The 22,290-nt window shown below is 38.6% G+C and overlaps 1 protein-coding gene across 1 annotated transcript in view; it reads left to right on the top strand.

Moving 5' to 3' along the window:
* Nucleotides 1-22,290, top strand: part of LOC108674806 (tensin-1) — a 205,180-nt gene that overhangs the window by 41,641 nt on the left and 141,249 nt on the right. Inside the window, exons 2-3 of the mRNA XM_047884582.1 lie at nucleotides 5,288-5,399; nucleotides 6,607-6,644. Coding sequence (XP_047740538.1) covers nucleotides 5,288-5,399; nucleotides 6,607-6,644 — 150 coding nt within the window. The remainder of the gene's footprint in view (nucleotides 1-5,287; nucleotides 5,400-6,606; nucleotides 6,645-22,290) is intronic.

Genomic DNA, 22,290 nt, shown 5'->3' with positions numbered 1-22,290 from the left:
ACAATAAGTTAACTTTTCAGTAGAGCCCGTCAAAGTCCCGCGAGCATCGGAATAGGCACTCAATGTAGCAAGGATACAAAACTAAACGTTACTGGAGCTTGATTCCAGTCAAAGATGGTGGGAGCGACTGCATGCACACTTCCTCATACGACGCCAGGCGGGTAACTAAGGTGCACTTCAAGCAGACACTCTATTTAAAGTGCTCGCAGCGAATTTCCTCCCATTCTATTTGTTAAAGAACTACCCCACCCCCCTCCCTTTCATGATCTGTCGTGAACGCATAAATCAACATAAAGAGATGGTTTTGGTACCGTTGGATAGGTCAGAATGGCAGCGTTAAGATGAGACTAAAAACCAGAAAAGCCGAAATCCAAAATTTTACCCTAGACGCTCCCCTTAAACGCTTTTGAAAAGATTCTCTCTTTAAACTCACTCTGAATATTGTCATATATTATATTATAATTTATTTCGTTAAATAGATTTAATCGTTTCAAATAACTTGGAGTTCAAACAAGTTCAAACCAACTGCAGTGAATCCAGTTATAACGAAATCTCCGGTTTGAACAGTTCGCCACCGTTACGAATGCGGTACGCGTATCGGGAGCTAGAGAGCCGTATACCGCTTTATATTTATCTATAACACGACTATAATTGAGATTGATGAGCGGCCGTATACTCCTTCCATATAAGCGAGCATTTTGAGCTGCCACACTGGCACGACGAGCGCCTACATCATTTATATACCTGAACACAAGCTGTTTTAAGAACTGGTTTCTCGGTCGATAACATCAGGAATTTACTCGGACAGCTTCGCTCTAAATCTTGAAGATAACAAACTACGGAGAAAACAAAGCCATGTTTGTACAAAAGGGGCGTTTATGGTTAAACTTTGGCCGCGATATTAAAGCAGAGCCTAGACTATGCGCCTCATGAATATTGAGTTTAGAACAGAGCTGAACAATGCTATCGCGTCTTTAATTAACGCTGCCGTGCAAGAGCTTGTAATAGTTCAACTAATCGATCTAATTTAGGCCCAGTATATACTCAAATTTCTATGCCTATTATTCCAGCATTAGGATTCCCTGTACTGAAAGCGAAACTCTGTCGGTTCCTTTACTCACTAAAAGTTGCACGAGTTTCATTTTACAGGCTTGAAAATCAAAATTAATTTTATCATTTTCTTTTACAGCGTCCGATATTATCTTAATAGCTCCGTTTTCAATGAAAATTTTTCGCATCAATGAAGCTTTTCGACATTATTTTCTGCAAATGATGCAATGCTTCACTACTAAATTTATTTTCCTGTTAAGTTTTGAATGGAATTTTTTCCATCCATAATAAACAACGTAAAGACCCAACAGAGCTAATGAAGATATTGCATAGCCTTCCTGTCAAACTTCCCTGGACTTGCACTAAAAAGACGGCGTGCAGCACAGCGTAGAATTCACTACAATAAACTATTACACCATGATTTCCACCAAAAACTGCACGAAACGCAGCATACAAATTAATGTCAAACTTATTATTATTCAATGATGTGAACCAAACGCTACTGGAAATACAACTTAAAAATCACCTCAACACTGATTATTTTTAGCGATCAAGTTCGAGTTCTCCCGACAGGTGTTCACTATAATAGTTGTTTTCTAGGAGTACGTGATTACAAAAATCGCTGGTTTGTTATTTCGTAAGTTTACTTTTGTTTTAGTTTATGTGCAAATTTAGCTTATATCTCTCAATTAATTTTTAAATTCATTTTTTCATCTGACTAGATATAGCAAATTAATCCCGAGCATATCCCATTTAAATTATTTTTTACTTTTGATTGATCATCAGCTATCGATTGATCTTCAGTCTCAGAAGCGTCAAGAGGCTTTAAGCAGATTAAAACTTCAAGCTTTTTTAACTTCAAAAGGATGCGTGGGTGATTCTCAAATTTACTCTAATGGATGTAATTATTATTAAAATTTACTCATATACATTGAAATTTACGATTAACTTAGAAAATTATATTGTGAAGAATGGAATTAATAAGTTCTTTATCAATATGATCCATTAGGGCTCAGTTATTTAACCCTTGTTGGACTATAACATGCATTACATACATGTACTAAAACACGATAAAAATATGAAATATCACATTGTAGAATTATTAATTATGTCAAGTGTAAATTTTTACGGATCTTTTGTAATGTGTCGCCGTATTATCAAAACTTGCTTAGGTACACTACGATAGGGGCATATTACACTTAGCGGTATGGTAAAAGAGCGGCCCAAGTTCTCGTATCGTCCGATTTCTAGTCTATGATGGGTGAATTTAGATTGAAAAGTCCTCAATGATTGATTGGCAGAGTTACGAACTCGTTATCATTTGTAGTAGTACGGCCTCTAGCATCGATGTACGTAGGTGTACGCGTCAACACCATCTCACTGACTGGCATTCCTGCGACCCTGCGAGCCTCACCGCATTCCGGGTCGTCGTCGCTGGTGCGGTGTCGTTGTGTCCTGTGTTTTTTATTTATATTTTATTTTTTTATATATATTGCATGAGGTGCTTACTTGAAACAGTGCATGCTTACGTGAAACTAGTGCAATGAAAGACTCGAGCATTTACAGCAAGAGTAAGTAAACAATTTGATCATTTGATAACTCTAATACTATTTTTGATAATTCACTGCAAATGATAAGCGTCGTAGTTAATGATAGGAAGGTTGGCAACTATGTTCGCTGGCGCTTGCATGATCACTCAAATCTTTCGCTTTTTCCTTTGCTTTACCCACTTTAAATCTCAAGTACATAAGAGCTAACGTTTTTTTTAATCTTGGTATGCGTTCTCGTCTGTCGATTTGCGCTGAACAGTGAATTACTTGAGTCAGTTCTGTCTTCATCCTGTAATGCAAGGTGTCATTTTTTGTGCACCTTTATACGTATTAGATAAAATTAAGTATCACCTGAGGTTGGTCCGGTGACCGTGATTACGAGGAATCTGCTTTAGAAGACTCCTCTTCTGCAGACTCGCTTAGGAGTAGTTAACTTAAGTAGCAGACTTTAGCTCACCGCAATCAATGTTATTACTACCATCTGTAAAAAATACTCTTTGCAGTAGGAATAGCATTGATTGGAATATCAAGAGAGCCTTCGCTTGTGCGGTAAGAGGTTAAAGACGCAATTCAGGCCTCGCTTGAAGAAGTCATACGATAACTCAAGCCATTGCAGCGGCCAGGCGCTCGATTCGAAGTACTGTTACCTTAAACGCCGCTCAGGCTCCCTAGCCGCCCCTCGAGGTTGCCAGGCTTAATCCGACTCCACCTTTGCAAACAAGAAAAAAAGTCGGCAAAATGAACGAGAAAACAAAAAGCGTTCGTTCCTCGGAACCTGTTCTCCGTGAAGCTTCCATGTCGTACGCTCAACGCTCGCCAGGTGGTGGCTGTGGCATCCTGCTTGTGCCATCTGCGGAGCTGCACTGCCGGCCCTCTGTGCCAGGTGGTGGCAGTGGCATCCTGCTTGTGCCATTTGCATCGTCATCATCTTTTTTTTCTTTTATTAAACATTCATTGACCCATCCCGAACTAAGTGGTGTATGATTTTTCTTTGCTTCTATTTTAATCGGTTAGAACTCGCTTTTACATTTTAATGCATCAAATCTTAAATTCATTTTCAATCACTTACATTGTTACTGTTTCTCATAAGTATACACTATGTTCTTGAGCTATGAAAAACTGGTCCACTTTTCTTGGTCGTTTTATGAACAATATTTACCTTGTTGATTTTATTAATATAGAATTATTCATAGTCGTGCTCAGCAATGATATTTGTGATAGCTAAACTGAAGGAATTTTGATCAATTTTCAATTAAAACATTGAAAGTATTATTGCAGAATTTTGAAGAGTATGAGTATTGCACCAAGTGCGGAATAAAAGTTCCCATTGCCCTGAGTTCGTTAAGAGGTAGGCCAATTTTGCAATGTTATATTAGGTTGATTTGTATGTATTTGTCAATTTTAGGTTTTAACGTCCGAATTTAAATTTTGGATTATAAAATGATTATATTTACTTTCTAGGTTTATCGAACAGAAGATGGAACTCGACTACGAAGCTCTTTCGTTTATAAAGATGTCGTGAACTTCTGTGCCATCTTCTTTGTTTTTAAATTCCTTGTTGATTTGAGATTAATGCAGTCAAATTATTTTAGTGCAATAATTACTTAATCCAGAAAAAATTCGAGTTATGTGAAATGTGCCCTCGAAATTCGTTCGAACAAGGCCCGACAATCGCTTCGCATAATAATAGTAGTAATAGTAATTGTAATAATAATCAATGTTTCTTGACAAACAACGAATTTTTTTAATATTTCACTGAAAAACAAAGCAACACCTTTATTATTTTATAAATATTAATGTCACCTCAAACGTATTGAGAACTCGTGGAAGTTGTCAAGTTCGTCGATAAAACAATCGATGTGACACGCTTTCTCACTGAATGTTATATGCAGAATTTTTTCGATGAACTTGTGAGAAAACAGATTCCACTGATTAGCAACCCAAACGCTGAAAGTCGAGGTAAAATATGGGCTATTCCTTGGGCTGAAACGTGCACCTCATTGCATAATTAATTTTTTTTATGACAGACACCACGCATGTCGATGGAGCTGTTGCTTTTAAATATTTTGTAACACTAACTTCATCTGTGTCTCCTTTACTTGTTATATAAAAAATAGATAAAATATATCTCATTAGCGGAAAAAGAGGCCGGTTTTTTATGAGTAAATCTGTAAAACTATCAGGTAATACAACAATTTGAGTTTTATTTGTTAGACTAATTTTATTGATGTTGGCCATCTAAACAACTGTTTAGATAAAGTTTCTATGAGAGTGATAATAGAAAATATATTCTGGGGTGAGACTATACTATCTGGCAGAGGCGTTGCTCTCCTGAACTCATACCATAAATCCATAATATATACCGCTAATAGAGGAAATAAAACGACGTGAATCCAAATTAATAGCAGTATATTTGCCTGTTTTGAGCAGTTATTGCTTTTCTTCTATGCGCTTCTCATGTGTATATTGTTTTTGTTCTGTGATAAAACACGTGCAAATGGAATGCACTGGAAATTCTAAATTATTAAACTTACGTAATCTGTTAATGAATCTTCAATTCTCATTCAGCTGATAACTAGACTTACATAATGCCACACAATAAAACCTATTTCTTGTATTAATAAATTCCGTAATTTCATCCTCATTCTCTGATAGCATTTTAACGTTAGCTTTACTTTCTCCCTCAGGCGTGCCCTGGGGAGCCTCAGCGCCACGTGTTCAAGTTGAAGAAGTTGAAACGCTCGCGCCCATGTCACGTGTGTCACCAACACGTCGCAAAACTCGGCGCTTGCTGCAGAGGTGAGTCATCGCTATAAGTGGGTCAATTACATTGGCACAAGACTTTAGTTTAATTCTTCTTTTGTAAATAAACACAACAGAATGAATAAAACAGGATATATTCTCGTCACGATTGATCAACACGTTGTATAACTCGGCGCTTGCTGCAGAGGTGAGTCATCGCTCTAAGTGGGTCAATTACATTGTAACACGACGTTATATAAATTCTCCTGTAGACAACCATAACAGAATGAATAGAATAGGATATATTTACGGCATGTTTGTTAAACACGTTGTCTAACTCGGCGCTCGCTGCAGAGGTGAATCATTGAGTAAACTCAAATCATGCACAAAACCATATTCATTTTGGTGTTTTTTTAATAACAACAGAATTAAATTATTCGTTGCATCTCTGTTGTTGTTTAGTAACCACAACGGAAATGAAGAACAGAGTTTATGAACGACATGATTGACTTTTGCTAATATTCGTTGCATCTCAGCCTATTTTTGATTTAGTCAAATACTTAAAATTTAATGCCTGTGCATATCGTTCTTCTAGCAAGCGAATGTAGCAATCAAAGCAGGACTGGGCAGTAAACTGTGAATGCGAGTGCAGAGGAGTGTCAAAGCTTATTTGGGACAATAAATAAATTGGCAATGATTAATAAAAAGTGAACGAGTACATAACTTTATTAGGAATGTTGAATATTGTGACCTGTAGTGAGATGTGAGCTACTCTTATTGATAACATGCTGAAAATTTTTACTTTATCACTTAATTTTTTACTTTATCACGTAATGAGCTAGTATTACGTAGCTTGATATAAGCTAATTTCTTTTTTTTTGCGTGTGTGTGTGTGTGTGTGCATTGTGGTTGCATCCTTTTTTAATGCACAATTCATGAGTATATGCATCAATACTGGAAATGACTGCTAATTCTACTCTCAATCGAGGAAGTCATAATCCATTTATTATTAAATACTGTTATAAATGTTCACTATTTATATTTAATCAGAAATCATAATTACAAATTAAGATGTTAACCGGTCTGCTGAAAATTTGCTTCCATTCGATACGAAAACTTTTGAGTCAATATAAATTTTTTTCTTATATATAATATGGTAGGAGTGAGTCTTTCAAAAACTGGTGAATTTTTTGACCAACTTTAGCGCTGCCGACAACTTTAGAGGTTATTGAGCTTCCTAAAAAGTTTTTTTTTTCTTTCACAGTTTGCAAGTTCCTTGTCCACAAAGGCTGCGAACCTAAGGTAAGACATTTCTCGGGAATCCTTTCTCTCTGTCTTTTCGCCAACAACGGTAAGTCTTTAAAATTTGTAGTGAAGCTCCACTTTTTCATCAAAAATTCCAAGCATACAGGCCCATTATTAGCGTTCAGTAATTCATATTTACATGAACTTTATAGTATTTTTTTGTGGGGGGGGCAGGGGGAATCGTCTGCAACTCAGTTACATTTCGAATCGTTTTGATGATATGCTTATAAGATAAGGGGAAGCAAACAAATTAAACTTTTATTCGTAAGCTCCGTCGCAAAGCCGAAAAGCCCGAGAAAAAATTACGCGCGTATTACGTAGACAAAACTTTTGGCAGGACAACAGATTTTTATTTCATTAGCACAGGTTCGTCATCACAGACGAACAGACACGATGTTAACAAATAACAAATAAACGAAACTATTAAGCGTTTAGTTTGACTACTCTAGTCTGAGTATTGATCATATAGATAGTAATGATTTCAATCGTGATTTCAAACTTACAACAATAAGATCGAACTGGAGAAAAATAGATGAGATGTAAAAATAAATCGTCGTGTTCACCATCAAGTTCCAAAACCGACTAAACTATCTACAGATCCCTGCTTATTAATAAATGAAAATGATAAGAATTGAAATTCAAGTAATACGGAAATTTCTGACATATTCGGAAATGCTTTTCAAAATCAAATTTAGTTCTCAAAAATTTATTTGAACTTTAGTCGACCGAGACAGATTTTGTCGTGTCTCCGCTCACACACTGCATAATCGACATAGTGTGTTAAGTATTATTAAATCAACTCGCTTATCATTAACCGTTATTGAGTCTCGTGCTAAACATGTGCCGGAACTGATTGCATCTATAAAAAATACCTACTGATTAAATTCAGTCTCTTCACTAGAAAAAATTCCTGTCATGTATCGACCAAGTTAACGCCTTATTCGTGCTCTGACTGTAAGAATATTTTATACAAAGAACGATTATATTGCAAACTGTTGAGGTCTTGTTGACGTATGCGGATCATGCTGCGCATCGCATCACACCTCATCGCTATGCCGTGCGTGTCTCGTCATTTTGCTGGTGCACGTGCCTGCTGCTGGTGTAGTGGCTAGCCGGTCCCCTGCTCTGTAGTGTGCCAGTCACCAACCCTCGACCTGTGCGCGGTATACACGCGTCTATAGCCTCAACCCTCGAGCTGTGCGCGGTCCACAGGCATCTATAGCCCCAACCCTCGAGCTGTGCGCGGTCCACAAGCATCTATAGCCCCAACCCTCGAGCTGTGCGCGGTCTACACGCATCTATAGCCCCAACCCTCGAGCTGTGCGCGGTCTACACGCATCTATAGCTCTACGCATCTATAGCCCCAACCCTCGAGCTGTGCGCGGTCTACACGCATCTATAGCCCCAACCCTCGAGCTGTGCGCGGTCTACACGCATCTATAGCCCCAACCCTCAAGCTGTGCGCGGTCTACACGCATCTATAGCCCTAACCCTCGAGCTGTGCGCGGTCCACACGCATCTATAACCCCAACCCTCGAGCTGTGCGCGGTCTAAACGCATCTTTATTCGATATGTGCGTGGTTAACATGCAGCTTTAATCGAGCTGAGCGGGGTTCTCGAACATCATTAGCCCAAACCTCGACGAATTATCAATTTGAAAATACATTTGGAGATAGAAACATGAAAATTCGGTGAATTTTTATAATTACTTGTGAAGATATTTGTGCGTTTTTTTTTATTTTTTTCGTGTCATATCAGTGTGAATTATTATCATAAATCTCATTCTTTCGTGATGGCTTATGAATTCAATCTTCCTTAAAACCCTGTTCGTGATTTGTCTTTTGGCACCAACAAACTCGTTATTTTGTACTCGTATTTTGTTTTCATATTTGTTGTGACTTTTAAAGCTTAAATCTTTCATTTATCTTGTGGTACTTCAACTTGAAAAATATTCAGACATTCTGATGATAATTTTTCCTTTTATTTTATTTCCTAGCTCCATAATTAGTCATGTTCTTCATTTACATGAATTTCACAGGTCATGGAGGTCATTTTATAGCTGTTATAAATTACCCATTGCGTCTGGCTTAATTACCGGACGAGTTTACGTTCAGCGGAGCCACGTTAATTTATAGCTAAGACTTTGAATGCTGTCTTTTATCTTCGCTCTTAATGAGCTGTTTTGTGACGTCCGTACTACTCTGTACATCACGAATGTTTTTATATTTCGTTTGCAATGATGCAACGGCAAAAAATCTGACGAGATTTCAATATTAAATAATTCATTACGGTGAAGACAATAAAGTAACCAAGATTTCAATAATATATAACGATCTCTGTTATATCTCAACCTTAAACAATAAAGATCTCAGTAAGATCTCAGCATGAAATAATATTAACGATTCAATTAGATCTCGGTTTAAATAACAACGATATCAGTAAGATCTCAACCTGAAATAACGATGTCGGTAAGCTCGCTGCCTAAAATTATGTTGATCTTAGTAAGATCACAACCTGAAAAAAAAACTATCTCATTAGATCCACAAAAGTAAATAGAGTGAATTAGATCTAAAGTACAAAAGCCGGACAAAATAATGCCCCCACAGAATAAAAGTGTCTCAGAATAAAAACAATTCCAAGTTTACTGGCAAGGAATCCAGGAATGAAGTATAAGTAATCAGGTATTGCGTGAAAGTGTTTAAGTACAGGAGGCTCACGGAATTTGTTTACGCCTTCAGTCTTTTATACCATGAATTTGTGAACTAATTACTAAGTTCCTAACTGCTGGAGTAGATGTTCTTCTTAGAGCATGGAATTTTACTTATGGGTCTCGAATTTTAACCCCTCGATCAGAGTCTACCAAGATGTTAAGTTCTTCGATACCGGAATATTTTCTGTAATTTTTCCTACAAGATGGATATTGAAGTTCTTTAATTAATGATTAATCTTGAATGTTCCCGTAAAATGGTTTGGTTAAAATGTTTCATGCTTACTTTCTTCGTTGAGTCAGGCTAAGGAACAACCCGGACCTTATAAGGGCAGCAACCTCTATCTTCTTAGGACGACTTAACGACCACAGACACGAATACCATCGCTCTTATATCGACACGATGACTCACTTGTGCTCTACGAGGCCTTTTACAAAATTATCCTTTTTAATATTCATAAAAGCCCAACAAATTTTTTGTGATGCTTTTTTATATGTTATTATCCGGTTTAATATTTAGAAAAGATGCCTTTCGCAAAATTATTCTTCTTCTGAATCAAAAGTTAATAATTTTTCCAAGATGCCTTTCAGTAAATTATATTTTTAATATTCAGAAAATAAATAAATAACTTTCAAAAGATTGGAAACAGTTTAATCTAAATTATCTTAACCACTGTTTCCACGGCCTATCCACCTTTCAACAATAATATAATTTATATGAAATTTACGGCCTAAAAATTTTTTGTATTTTTGTTCCCTTATTCCACACGTCCGCCTCCCACATGCTTTCAAATTTAGTCGCTAACTCACTTACCGGATAAATTAGCACGTAATTTATTTATTCCGCAACCTGAAGTTTTTCTAGAAGCCATTGCCTCGGCCGTTGTCCCTGGACTTTTAAATGTGGGAAATGAGCTGCGAGGTCGGCCGCGAATTAACGTCCATTATTTGCCTATTTACTACCGACAGTAACTCCCTTCATGTGAATTAATCCCATTTAGTACCAGACGCTGGTATATACTGTATTTTTGTACGGCTTTTATTAATTGGTTGTTACTTGGTAAGAGCTGCGCAGGGGATAATTGCGGTCATAAAAAATTTCACATTTTCATCTGACTTCATCTGGTTGCATACTAATTATTTTTTTATTATATATCGAAGTTACTTACAATTGATATTTAAAGAATATTTCAATTAAACTAATCTCTTCGTGTCATTTTCGTTTTTGTCTTGAAAATTCAACTATATTTGAAACATAATTGACGTTCGTGAAAAGGTAAATTGTTTCATATATGTATAACTTGTTTACCTTTATATTTTGTGGTTATCTTTGAATACTTCAGGCATTATTTATGTTTCGTTATTAAATTTCCGCTAGTGTCTCGTGAAGGAATAACATAATATTCTTCCATCTGCTGAGTAACCTGAGATTTCTTCATCATTTCGTTCAAGTTCAAAATTCGGCTTAAGTTTAAAGACTTGATGGTTCTATCTTAGAATCGTTCCTCTTTTCCTTATTTTTAAATATTCTTTAATATTTCTATTGAATCGAATAAAACACACTCTGCAATCAGCCTTTATCAAGAAAATATCACCATCTAGATTTTATTTTGGGCTTTCGAATCTTTTCACAGGCTATCTTTCTAGCAAAAGTGTTGTAGAACCTCGAAGTATATATGGCGCTGCTAGCTAAAGTTCCATTGAAGCACTCGTATCGTCACTGTACTGCACAGTAGTGACTGTGCAGTTATAGTACAGCTAGGGTACAGCTCCCATACAGTTGCGTTATATCTACAGGGAAGATAGCTGCTGTTATTGTGCGGTCACAGAGACAGTGACGCGTCACAGTACCCAGTATACAGTGAGTATATGGTGCTCTAGACAGCGAGGGTTCGCACGGTACTCTAGAGAGTGAGTGTTCTCATGGTTGTCTAAGTGGCCTTCCCTCATTATGCGATAGCGCATAAGAAGCGCGCCTGCGTGGTGCGACTGAACCTTCGTTGCTGTTGCCGCGCTGCCGCTGCTGGTGCTGGTTGTTGCTGTGGTGCTGGTGATGTGGTGCTGGTGCTGTGGTGCTGTTGTTGCTGTCGTGCTGGTGCTGGTTGTTGCTGTGCTGCTGGTGCTGTGGTGCTGGTTACGGTGCTGGTGCTGGTTGATGTTGTGGTGCTGGTGCCTATCTATTATAGTTGTCAGAGCTGCAGTGTAGTGTCAGTGATGCTGGTGCAGGTAGCAGTCCTGTCAAGCGTGGTGCAGTGTAGTGTCAGTGATGCTGGTGTAGGTAGCAGGCCTGTCAAGTAGTGCCAGTGATGCTGGTGAAGGTAGCAGGCCTGTCAAGCGTGGTGCAGTGTAGTGCCAGTGATGCTGGTGAAGGTAGCAGGCCTGTCAAGCGTGATGCAGTGTAGTGTCAGTGATGCTGGTAAAGGTAGCAGGCCTGTCAAGCGTGATGCAGTGTAGTGTCAGTGATGCTGGTGCAGGTAGCAGGCCTGTCAAGCGTGGTGCAGTGTAGTGCCAGTGATGCTGGTGAAGGTAGCAGGCCTGTCAAGCGTGGTGCAGTGTAGTGTCAGTGATGCTGCGGTGGCTTAATGAAGGTGGCTTGTTGTTGCTGCATAGTTTGATTGCTGCCAATAGTGCTGATAGTTATCATTAAGATAGCAGTGAGTTGGAGGTTTGAAACCAGCAAATGGTCGACGAAATTCTGGTAAAAATCTGCAAGGTGGCCGGATGTTTAGCGGTGACAGGTATACAAGGCCAAATTCAAGCTATGTAATTCAACAAATGTATCATTTTACCTTAATAAATTATATATTGGTTTTGGTCAGCAGTTCATTCCTCTTATGGTTTATCCCTTTAAGCCTTCCTAATTCTTTCTTAAAATTGTTGCTCTTTGCTGCACCTTTTTTCAGTTCATGTTACTATTGTTGTTGATAGCGGTGGTCAATAATTATTATGATGAAATGTAAGTTTTTTTTGTTTCTGGTAAACCCAATTTCCTCTCCAGTTAATTAGGATTCTGAAGCTTCTTCATAGCTGTTCTGCCCGCTTTTTTGTCGCAATTGTGGCGATATTGACAGTTTTTTTCAAACTATTTTTGATTCCCTGCACGAAGCTCTGTTACATTATGTAATTATTATAGTATAGAAGGCCTTGAGCTTATATTTTACTGTCGGAGTTACCCGCATTCATTACAATACTAGACATTCAATAACAATTGTGGAGCGTTTTAATATCATTTCAATACTGGTCCATGTTAGTCGCTTGCCATCAAACATTTTGATTTATTTTATTTTCAAAAATTTGTCCATGGCGGTTACCTAATTATTTCGGTGAATGGACTTGCGATCAAATTAACCTACTTGTTGTGGATTTTTCTGGATGATTACAGTTTTATTTTTAGAGCATCATTGTACTTTCAATGAAAGCAATAATTATTTGTGTCCGAACTAATCGAGCCGAACTCCCGCAATGCCGGCGCTGGCAATGAAAAGGGTTCTTCAGAGAAACGCAAAGCTTCAGAACAATTCGCCTCGTTCGAGACCGCTACTTGCAATTAAATCAGAGACCGCTCCTTCCGAGGAACTTCCCACCGATTCCGTTCATCCTTCACGCAATAAGCCTTCTAATGGCAATCTGGATAATCCGGAATATTCCTCTTTCTGCGTGAATGAATTGCTCATCTTCTCGTGAACAGTATTTCTTTTGTACTCACAAATGACACGATCCTGTAATTTCAAAAACTCTTTCAACTTCTATCTTAGTCGACGAAAAATTGTCTCCTCTGGCGATGCCAACCGTCTTAGGCTTCCAGAACAATAACGAGCTTGTGCTTCGGACCAAAAATTGCTTAGATCGAGTGGGAAGAAACTTATTTACTTCAATGAATAAAAGTGCTCCTATACCCACGTCATCTTTTATGGGTATTAACGAAAGAGTATTAGCTTCGTGTTTATTGAATGGGAGTTCTCCGTGCTTTTTAAATGATAGTTCTACCGGTGGCCTTTACAAAGTTTACTCACATTCCGTCAACAATGGAACTCCTTGTCCAGCAAACACAGACAAGTCATGTTCATTGCAATCGTCTTGCTCCACTAACAATGCCCGATCTTTGAGTTATCCCTGTAACGATGACGAGATACCCATACGAGGTGGTCCCATATTCAAGTGTCCTGCATACAAGTGTCCCAAGAGCGGGTGTCTTGACCATGAAAGATGTCCGCAAAGTGACTTTCCGCAAAGTGACTTTTCACAAAATAAGTGCCCGCAAAATGGGAATCCACGATGTAGGGATCAGTGTAGTGACTGTCCGAGAAACGGGGATCTGGTAAATAAGAATCCACGAAGTGATCATCCGCAAAGTGTGTGTATGCAGAATGAGTGTCCGCAAATTAGGGATCCGCGAAGCGGGTACACTGGAAGTGGGAGTCCGCGAAGTTTGTATCCGCGAAGTGGGCGCGCGTCGCTCTGCGCCAGCGACTATGGCAGCGTATGGGACGCAGCGTCGTGTTCCTCATCAGCAACTTACGCAGACCTCGTCGACGCCGTGGACGAGGTGAGGAAAACATGCACAAATATACTTATTTCCCTGGTATATAATACTTGCAAGTGATATAATTTCTACTTGCCTGGTTTGTGCCGGTTTCATGGTTTTTCCATCTACTCGGATCGTGGAATTACCTGATCTATAACACCAATTTAGTTCATAAACCTAATTTCCAACTATCTTTAATGCACATGGGTCGCTAGAAGGATCTACTATCGAGACTAATTTTACATAAGTAGTTCCACTTCATTTTCTCTCCGATAGCATATATCGCGATCTAAACTCTACGGCATTGAAGATGTTTTCTTCAAGCTAAGTCATTCTATAGAGGCGTTCGTGCCGTAGCTCGTCCATTAATCTGTCGACGAGTTGCGTTCTCACGATTCTTCTGCTACACAAAGCGCAGCAATTTCTACAGCAGCAATAGCAACAGCCGAATGAGCGGCAGCAGCAACAGCTGCAGCTAGTAACAGCAGTAGAAGCCACGGCAGCGGCAGCAAGAGCAGCAGAAGCGGTAGCAACAGCAGTAGAAGCCACGGCAGCGGCAGCAAGAGCAGCAGAAGCGGTAGCAACAGCAGTAGAAGCCACGGCAGCGGCAGCAAGAGCAGCAGAAACAACAGAAGAAGAAGCTGCAGCAACAGCAGCCGTACCAACAGCGAACGAAAGCAGCAGCAACATCCAGCAACATTAGCAGCAGCTACAAAAACACATGTCAGTCATTAAAGAGTAAAAAACTTCGAGGCAACGCCTAGAAAAGATTGAAATTGCTGCACAATATGAACTTTTTTTTAACTTGTTCCGTCATCGCAATGCATGCAACATTAAATACATGACTTGAAGTGATACCGTTTAATCATTGTCCGTTGATGTTCTAGCATTTACATGAATAAGTAGTATTATAAAAAAAGAAGCGTGACTGTTACACAATAATGACTTGTGGAAAAATACCAGCAACTGATCACTAGCACAAGTTGCCTCGAGATAAACCTATTAAATTGTTACTTGAGGATCTATAAAACAACCGACATGAGCATGGTAGCAGTTGATATCTATGTGTGGCTGCGACAAAAGTACGGCGTAAGGAAGAACAATTACAAGTGTCAAGTAGTAGCTGGCGAGACAAGTTTGTGCGCTACAATATAATGACTTTAGGAAGAACAACTAGAACTGCATGAACGCCGCGTCCCGAGGAACATCCCGACCAAATGGCGCGGCCAGTTTGTCTCGTTATAGGTTCGGCGAATGGTGCTCTGTCCAGCACTCGCCTGTCCTGAGGAAATGACATGGTCTGTGTCCAGCCCTAGCCTGTCACGAGGCCATGACATGGTCTGTGTCCAGCACTCGCCTGTCACGAGGCCATGACATCGTCTGTGTACAAAACTCGCCTGTCACGAGGCCATGACATCGTCTGTGTCCAGCACTCGCCCGTCACGAGGCCATGCTATCGTCTGTGTCCAGCCCTCGCATGTTCGTCTGTGTTCTGATTGATGTGTGGACGAACAACAACAAACGAGACACTTAAAATAGGAGGTACGGAGGATATAGTCAGAGATAGTTAAATTCTATAAATTTAAATGACTCTTCACAAGCTATTGAATAGGATGACTGAAATAGAATTGAACGCGAAGCGCAGATCGGCACGGTGGCAGCTTTGCAGTCTATAGGGACTTTTTAGAGGATTTAATAGGACTGTTAAGAGATATTTTCGTCTGATGTATCAATGCACATGAGACTGTTACTTGACGCGGTTAGAAGAGTCAATTATTGTACGAATAATTCTTTTGAAATAATGTCCTACTATTATAATGATACTCATGATGATTTTTAAAATATTTTTCTGTATCCTCAATCGCGAAAAATGTTCGTTAGAAAAATCTGCTGCTTAGATTGGTCACGATGATCGATAAAATATTGTTTGTTAGTAGATGAAATATTTAATTGCTTTATAAAATCAGCTTTCCCTTATAATTAGACTAAATAAGAAACTGAAACCATGAACTTTGTGATCATTATTATCCGATATTCATTATTTTTGCCCCCTGACAGCCACTTTCCGTGTATAAACATGAGAATCTGCCTTCAACGGCAACTGCATTCATTGCGGTGTCAACAGTTCTCGAGCTACTGGTTGCCCGCTGCTGCTTCATGACTTTTTCAATATCTTAATCAAAAATTAACATGAAAAATAATTAGACATTCTATTTCAAATTTTAATGATAAATTATTAAATTAAATATAATTTTCCTTGGACTCTGTCTCACAGTTTATAAACACAGTAAGACAGCATACACCAGTTTAATGTCCACCAGTGAAGACAGTGAGTGGACTTCTTCACTTAACACTGCCTGTTTTTATTGAGACTTGAGCTCGGATGCTCTTAAAAACATTGCACAACTCGATATCCTGATGCCGCCAATGAAGGCAATGTTTGGCTTGATAAGATAACTTAAGCACCAACTTTAACTTGCGCGCCAACTTTAGGCCCAGAACTTGAGATGCACATGCCGCCTTAGGCGTCAAGGGAAGAGTTCGTGGCTGGCAAGTACTGGTACGAGCTTAAAATAATATAGAATTACCTCATTTGGACGTGAATTGTTATTGATTGCTACCTCGTATACTTTCGTGGATTTAAGAAAAAACTGCTGATTATAGCTTAAAGCACGGCCGTAAATGGGTTTGAGCTATTAATTGGTTTCTGGCTTTTAAATAAAAAACTATAATTCCAGATCATTTCTATATATATTCCATTAAATTTGTTCTATTCTGCTAATCAACCATGTAAAATACGGTTTACTTAAAATAGCTTCTAAAAATTAATTTTAAGAGCTCGTTCCTTTCCATTGGATGTATTCCAGCTATCGTCACTCCAGGATCAGATGTCGCTTAACTTCATATCTTATTTTGCAATTCATTATAGTTGCTTAAAAACATTTTTTGCTTCAAATTGTTCGGTAATATTTCCGCTTATTCTGCATATAATTGTTGCTTGTATTCTTTACCCTTAAAAGTAGTACACATCTTCTAAAAATCTTGTGGTATTTCTAAAAATTTTCAGCTTTTCAGATATGTTTTTTTATAGTTTCTCGAGATTATTTCACAAGACAGATGGATTCACTGTAAAACTTCCAATGCGCACAAAGCTAGATTATTCATAACTCACGCTTATACTGCTACTTATTTTTACTACTGATAATTATGGTGACTCATATGGCTCATGCCAACTCTCTTATTCAATTACTCATCGCATATTCAATGCACCATTGAATGGCTCTAGCTCCACTGCCAATGTGAGGGACTTCTCATGGAGCTCCCAATAATTATTGTTCGCTCCAAGAAATTTCCGACGATTTGGACCACTGCCAAAGTTTGGGCTTTGAAGAAGTTCATTTAAGTCCCGCTGGCAAACTTCGATGATCCAATCAAGACGAACCTCACAACTTGTTGTCCTAAGTGCCCATTAAATGGCGGATCGTTCCTATACATTCTATCGGAACATTTATTAGTTGTCTTCGACATTTTATCAAGCATGCACTAGTCACATGGCTCCAGTTTATGTACAAGCATTAATTCTATCAGTCGGCAAATGTTTACTTCGATATCGAACTATATCGAACTATAGTTTACTTCGATATCGAACTATTTTGTTTCACTCTTTATGGCAGTTAATTACTTGTTCATTGTATAGTTATTAAACAGTAATTGGTAAAACACGCAAAATGATTCATGCAAGATCTGAGTACCTGAAAAGTTGCAAGGCCATAAAATTAAAATTTCTGATGAAACTAAAAGTGGCATATTTACAGCATCACCATGGTAACCGGGCGTGTAAAAACAATATGTTTATTCTGGGACTGCATCTGTACGCAGGGACATGAGCTGTAGGTTTGCTGTGGGATGTAGCTGAGGGTCTGCAATGTGTAGCTGTAACACTGGNTAGCACTAGTGCAATTGGGTCTGCAATGTGTAGCTGTAGCACTAGTGCAATTGGGTCTGCAATGTGTAGCTGTAGCACTAGTGCAATTGGGTCTGCAATGTGTAGCTGTAGCACTAGTGCAATTGGGTCTGCAATGTGTAGCTGTAGCACTAGTGCAAGGGTCTGCAATGTGTAGCTGTCACGATGTTGCACCAGCAGATCTCGGGTGCATTATAGAAATTTTTACTTTTTAGTTTCATTTTAAAGTTTTAAGTCAGTGCCCGGCAATAATGGACTAAAATATCAAAATACACTTAGTTATACGCAGCGGCCCTAGTACATGCACGTAGTGGCCCTAGTATACGTAGCGGCCTTAGCTTAGTACACGTAGCGGCCTGTAGTACACGTAGCGCCCTTAGTACACGTAGCGCCTTTAGTACACGTAGCGGCATCGGTACACGTAGCGTATTTAGTACACGTTGCCTCCTAAATACACGTGGAGGCTGATTTCTCGTCTGTGATTGGGGGGTTGAGTTTGATAGCCGACTGTGATTGGCTGACAGTTACAAATTCTTAACTATTTTTTGAAAATACGTCATAAGTTTACATTTCTAACGCTGTTGCTTCTGGTATAGGGTTTAAACTCATCGCAAAATGATGAGCTGAAAATATCATGCATTTTTTTCAATTATTTCAATACTTTCGTAGTAATTCCCAACAAATTGAAATTCGTATAAGGTTCAAAATATTAATCATCAACATCTGTTCATTAGTGAATATATCACGCATTGTCGAAATATTGTTATACGGGGATAGGGAATTTTATCTAACCAAATTTCACTTAGCTTTAATTCCATGAAGGATTTGCTCATAGAATATGCGGAGATACACAAGAACAATGAACTCCATTTGATAAGTTACGTTTCACGACCGGACATCATGACATTCACACATTCTAGAATGAAAAAACTTTGTTTATTCTTTTTTCTGTTCGATTAAATCTTATGCTTGATAAGTGTTGTTATCGATGCTTCATGTTTGTATGTTTATAGCAGGGCAAAGGACGCGCACTTGTAACTGAGCTGATGCAGATGTATACGGCTGCGTCTGTCTTGTGTCACACAACAGCTCTGCTCTCACAGCTGCTCCAGCTTTACAGCTGTTCATGTTGCTGGCTACTTGAATGCTTCTTGCTGCTCTATACTGATGTTATGTGCTCTGATGATGCAGCTTATGCCGCTGATTTCTTCGTGTTCAGCTGTACAACTGCTGCTTCACGTACTTATTTCTGGTACAGCTTTCTTCGTGTTCAGCTGTACAACTGCTGCTTCACGTGCTTATTTCTGCTACAGCTTTCTTAGTGTTCAGCTGTACAACTGCTGTTTCATGCGCTTATTTCTGCCACAGCTTTATTCGTGTTCAGCTGTACAACTGCTGCTTCATGCACTTATTTCTGCTACAGCTTTCTTCGTGTTCAGCTGTACAACTGCTGTTTCATGCGCTTATTTCTGCCACAGCTTTATTCGTGTTCAGCTGTACAACTGCTGCTACATGCACATATTTCTGCTACATACAGCTTTCTTCTTTTTGTTATTGGAAGCTTGTATTAGGGTTAGGGCTGTCAATTTTAGTACTACTTGGTGCTCATTTTATGAATTTTATATTTACTGCTGACAATGCAGTCGATTATCATCGTAGCCTGTGATGCATTTTCAGTTTTATGATGAAATCTTGTCCGGCTCGTCGTATTTGTGATACTGCCATTGAATACTTACATATTAAAATCACTCGGTTGCTTAAATCGCAAGTTAACTAGGAATTTAAAAGCAAAAACAATACCACAAAAATTCACCATATCTTTATAAGAACGTTTTAAGTGAACGTTTTGAACGTTTAACTTCGTTAAGAACGAAGACTCCGAAACGTTTTCTCTTATAAAGATATGGTGAATTTTTGTGGTATTGTTTTTGCTTTTGAATACTTACCAATTATATTACAGCTTTTCTCACTATCTGACAGCATTAGGCAGCTAACTTGAAAGAAAATAATATAGGAAACGATGCAAGAGAGCTAGGAAAAGAGCCACATTATGAAGGGTAAACACAGAGAGGGAGATACGATGACTTCACGCGCTGCTGGCGCAGGAGTGAGGGTAGCGATGAGGGTTGCTCGATGTCTTCGCCTCAGTTTACCGTCAGCCACTGCCGCCGTCGCACGTAGCTCCTTGTTTTGGTGTGTTCTCTCTCTAGCTGTAAATAAGAGGTCCAGCAAATTATGAAATTAATTTTGGTGAATTAGAGCGAACATTTGTTATGTAAAAAATTACTCCCATAAAATAATTATTCAAAATCATTAGATGCTATCAAATACCAATTATAAATTTATTTTTCTAGGAATAGGAAAACAAGTACATATATTTTTCTGTCGATTTAAATTAATCTGAATGATATAATAAAACCAAATTAGTATTTATCTTTCTTTAGGTAGTTCAATGCTAACGATTTTCTATTACTCCGCAACACAAACAATTTTAACTAATGCATCCTAAAAAATGTTTTTTTTTCATGGCACAGAACTACGAAAACGTATGCATATTTTTCTCACATATACCGCACTCAGTTCATTGTGCAGACTTTAGCTTCAGTAGAAAGCAGAGAACTGAGCACCGAGCCTGCCTCTTAAAGCATCTCTTCAACTTCCTTTCTGTGTACTTCTCAATAGCTAATTTATTTCGTGCACTATTATTTAACTTCCTTTGTGTGTACTTCTCAATAGCTAATTTATTTCGTGCACTATTATTTAACTTCCTTTGTGTGTACTTCTCAATAGCTAATTTATTTCGTGCACTATTATATTCTTCTCAAGTTCTGCATCCCTAATTTACAAAGTACCTCTTCCCTCGCAAGTATTGTACTGCATTTTTATTTTTTTATCGCCGAAATATTTTTTATTTTCTTTAAAAATGAAAATTTGCTCATTCAATTTACAAATTTTTACTAAACTCTTTTCGTTACTATAGGTCAGCAGTTGCATGCGGTGTTCTTTCCCAGCAGCTTTGTTGTTTATTTTGACATCGAACGCAACAATTTTCGAACTTTTTCATGAGCTTTCAAACGAATTATGAACTTTTATTTTTAAGATGAAGTATTACGAGTGTATGCAATGAAAATAACTTGAATGACCCAGTTATTAAAGACGAGCACATAATTTCAATTTCACTAGCAATTAAATTCGAGTTGAAGAATTAATTTTTCAACAATCGAGTAATCAATGGCGAATAATTTTAAATAAACAAAATCACTTATCATTCAGAGATCGAAAATCTGATTTCATTATGACGAGTAAGTTGCCTGGAACTCATGAGATCCACCCAGCAAAAGAGGCATTAGCAACGGAACTGAAATTTGTTTTAGACAAATACATACTAAAAAAAACTAGCGGAACCTCGAAAAATTCTAACGAAAGTACGGGTAAAAAATCACAATGGTATTTTTACGAGCCTGAAAACGTTGAATCCGATGCCTTAGAAAATCGAAATAAAGTTTGCAATTATCAAGTGCAAAATGACAGCGTTGGATTTCAAGCCAGCAGTGTTGGACTTTTGCCTTCATCAGAGCCAGAGGAAATAAAATTCTTGGCCTCTTCGAGTAACGAAGTTGCTAAGAAAAAGCCCCCTATCCCTCCTCCAAAACCTAAAAAGAAGAAGTTTTACCTGTCACAGCCCAACCTCATTCAGAGCTCAGTTTTTCCTTCGTTCCGCACTGGCAATGATTCATCAGCTGAAACTTCGCGAGTGAATCCAAAAACTTGTCCTGAGGCACACGGGCTTAAAATCTCGAAGAGTGAAGAAGCGTTGAACATTGATGCCCCTAGTCGTCCTGTGTCATTTGGTTCACATCGTGATCATCCTCCCTTGGAGTTGCTTCATCTTCCTCCACCACCACTTTCTCCTCCACCATTAGATATTATTACGTTTCCGAATGTTGAGGATTCAACTTTCGTCCAGTCTTTGATTAAAGATTCTCCGACATTTTCGTATCTCACTACCTCCTCTCCATTGCATGGTTCATCCCCTGATCCAACTCTCTACTCGTCATCATATCCTCTTCCACTATCAATAACACCAACGAATTCAATGAAAACACATTCGCAATCCCCATTCCTGGTCTCGTGTTCAAGTTCATTGGATACTCAATCACCATTCGTGCAAAATAATTCGCCGTCAAATGTTATAAGTCAACAAGTGACTCACTCCTATGTGGCAACTTCGAGATCAAATCTTCCTTCTATTCTGGATCGCTCACTCGGGAATTTGGACGACATTCCGCAGCCATCGACCACTACATCAGCAGTTCCTCGTCCTCCACCGGATCCTCCTGTGAGATTCAAAAAGTTAACCACCCTCCAAGCTCATCCTCCTCCTGCATGCATTTCTCCAGCTGCAACTTCAGTAAAACCCGTACCTCCTCCTAAGCCATCTTTCAAA

Source organism: Hyalella azteca, unplaced genomic scaffold, assembly GCF_000764305.2.
Source record: "Hyalella azteca isolate HAZT.00-mixed unplaced genomic scaffold, Hazt_2.0.2 contig15661, whole genome shotgun sequence".
Lineage (NCBI taxonomy): Eukaryota > Metazoa > Arthropoda > Malacostraca > Amphipoda > Hyalellidae > Hyalella > Hyalella azteca.
This window is presented reverse-complemented; position numbering and strand designations above follow the sequence as displayed.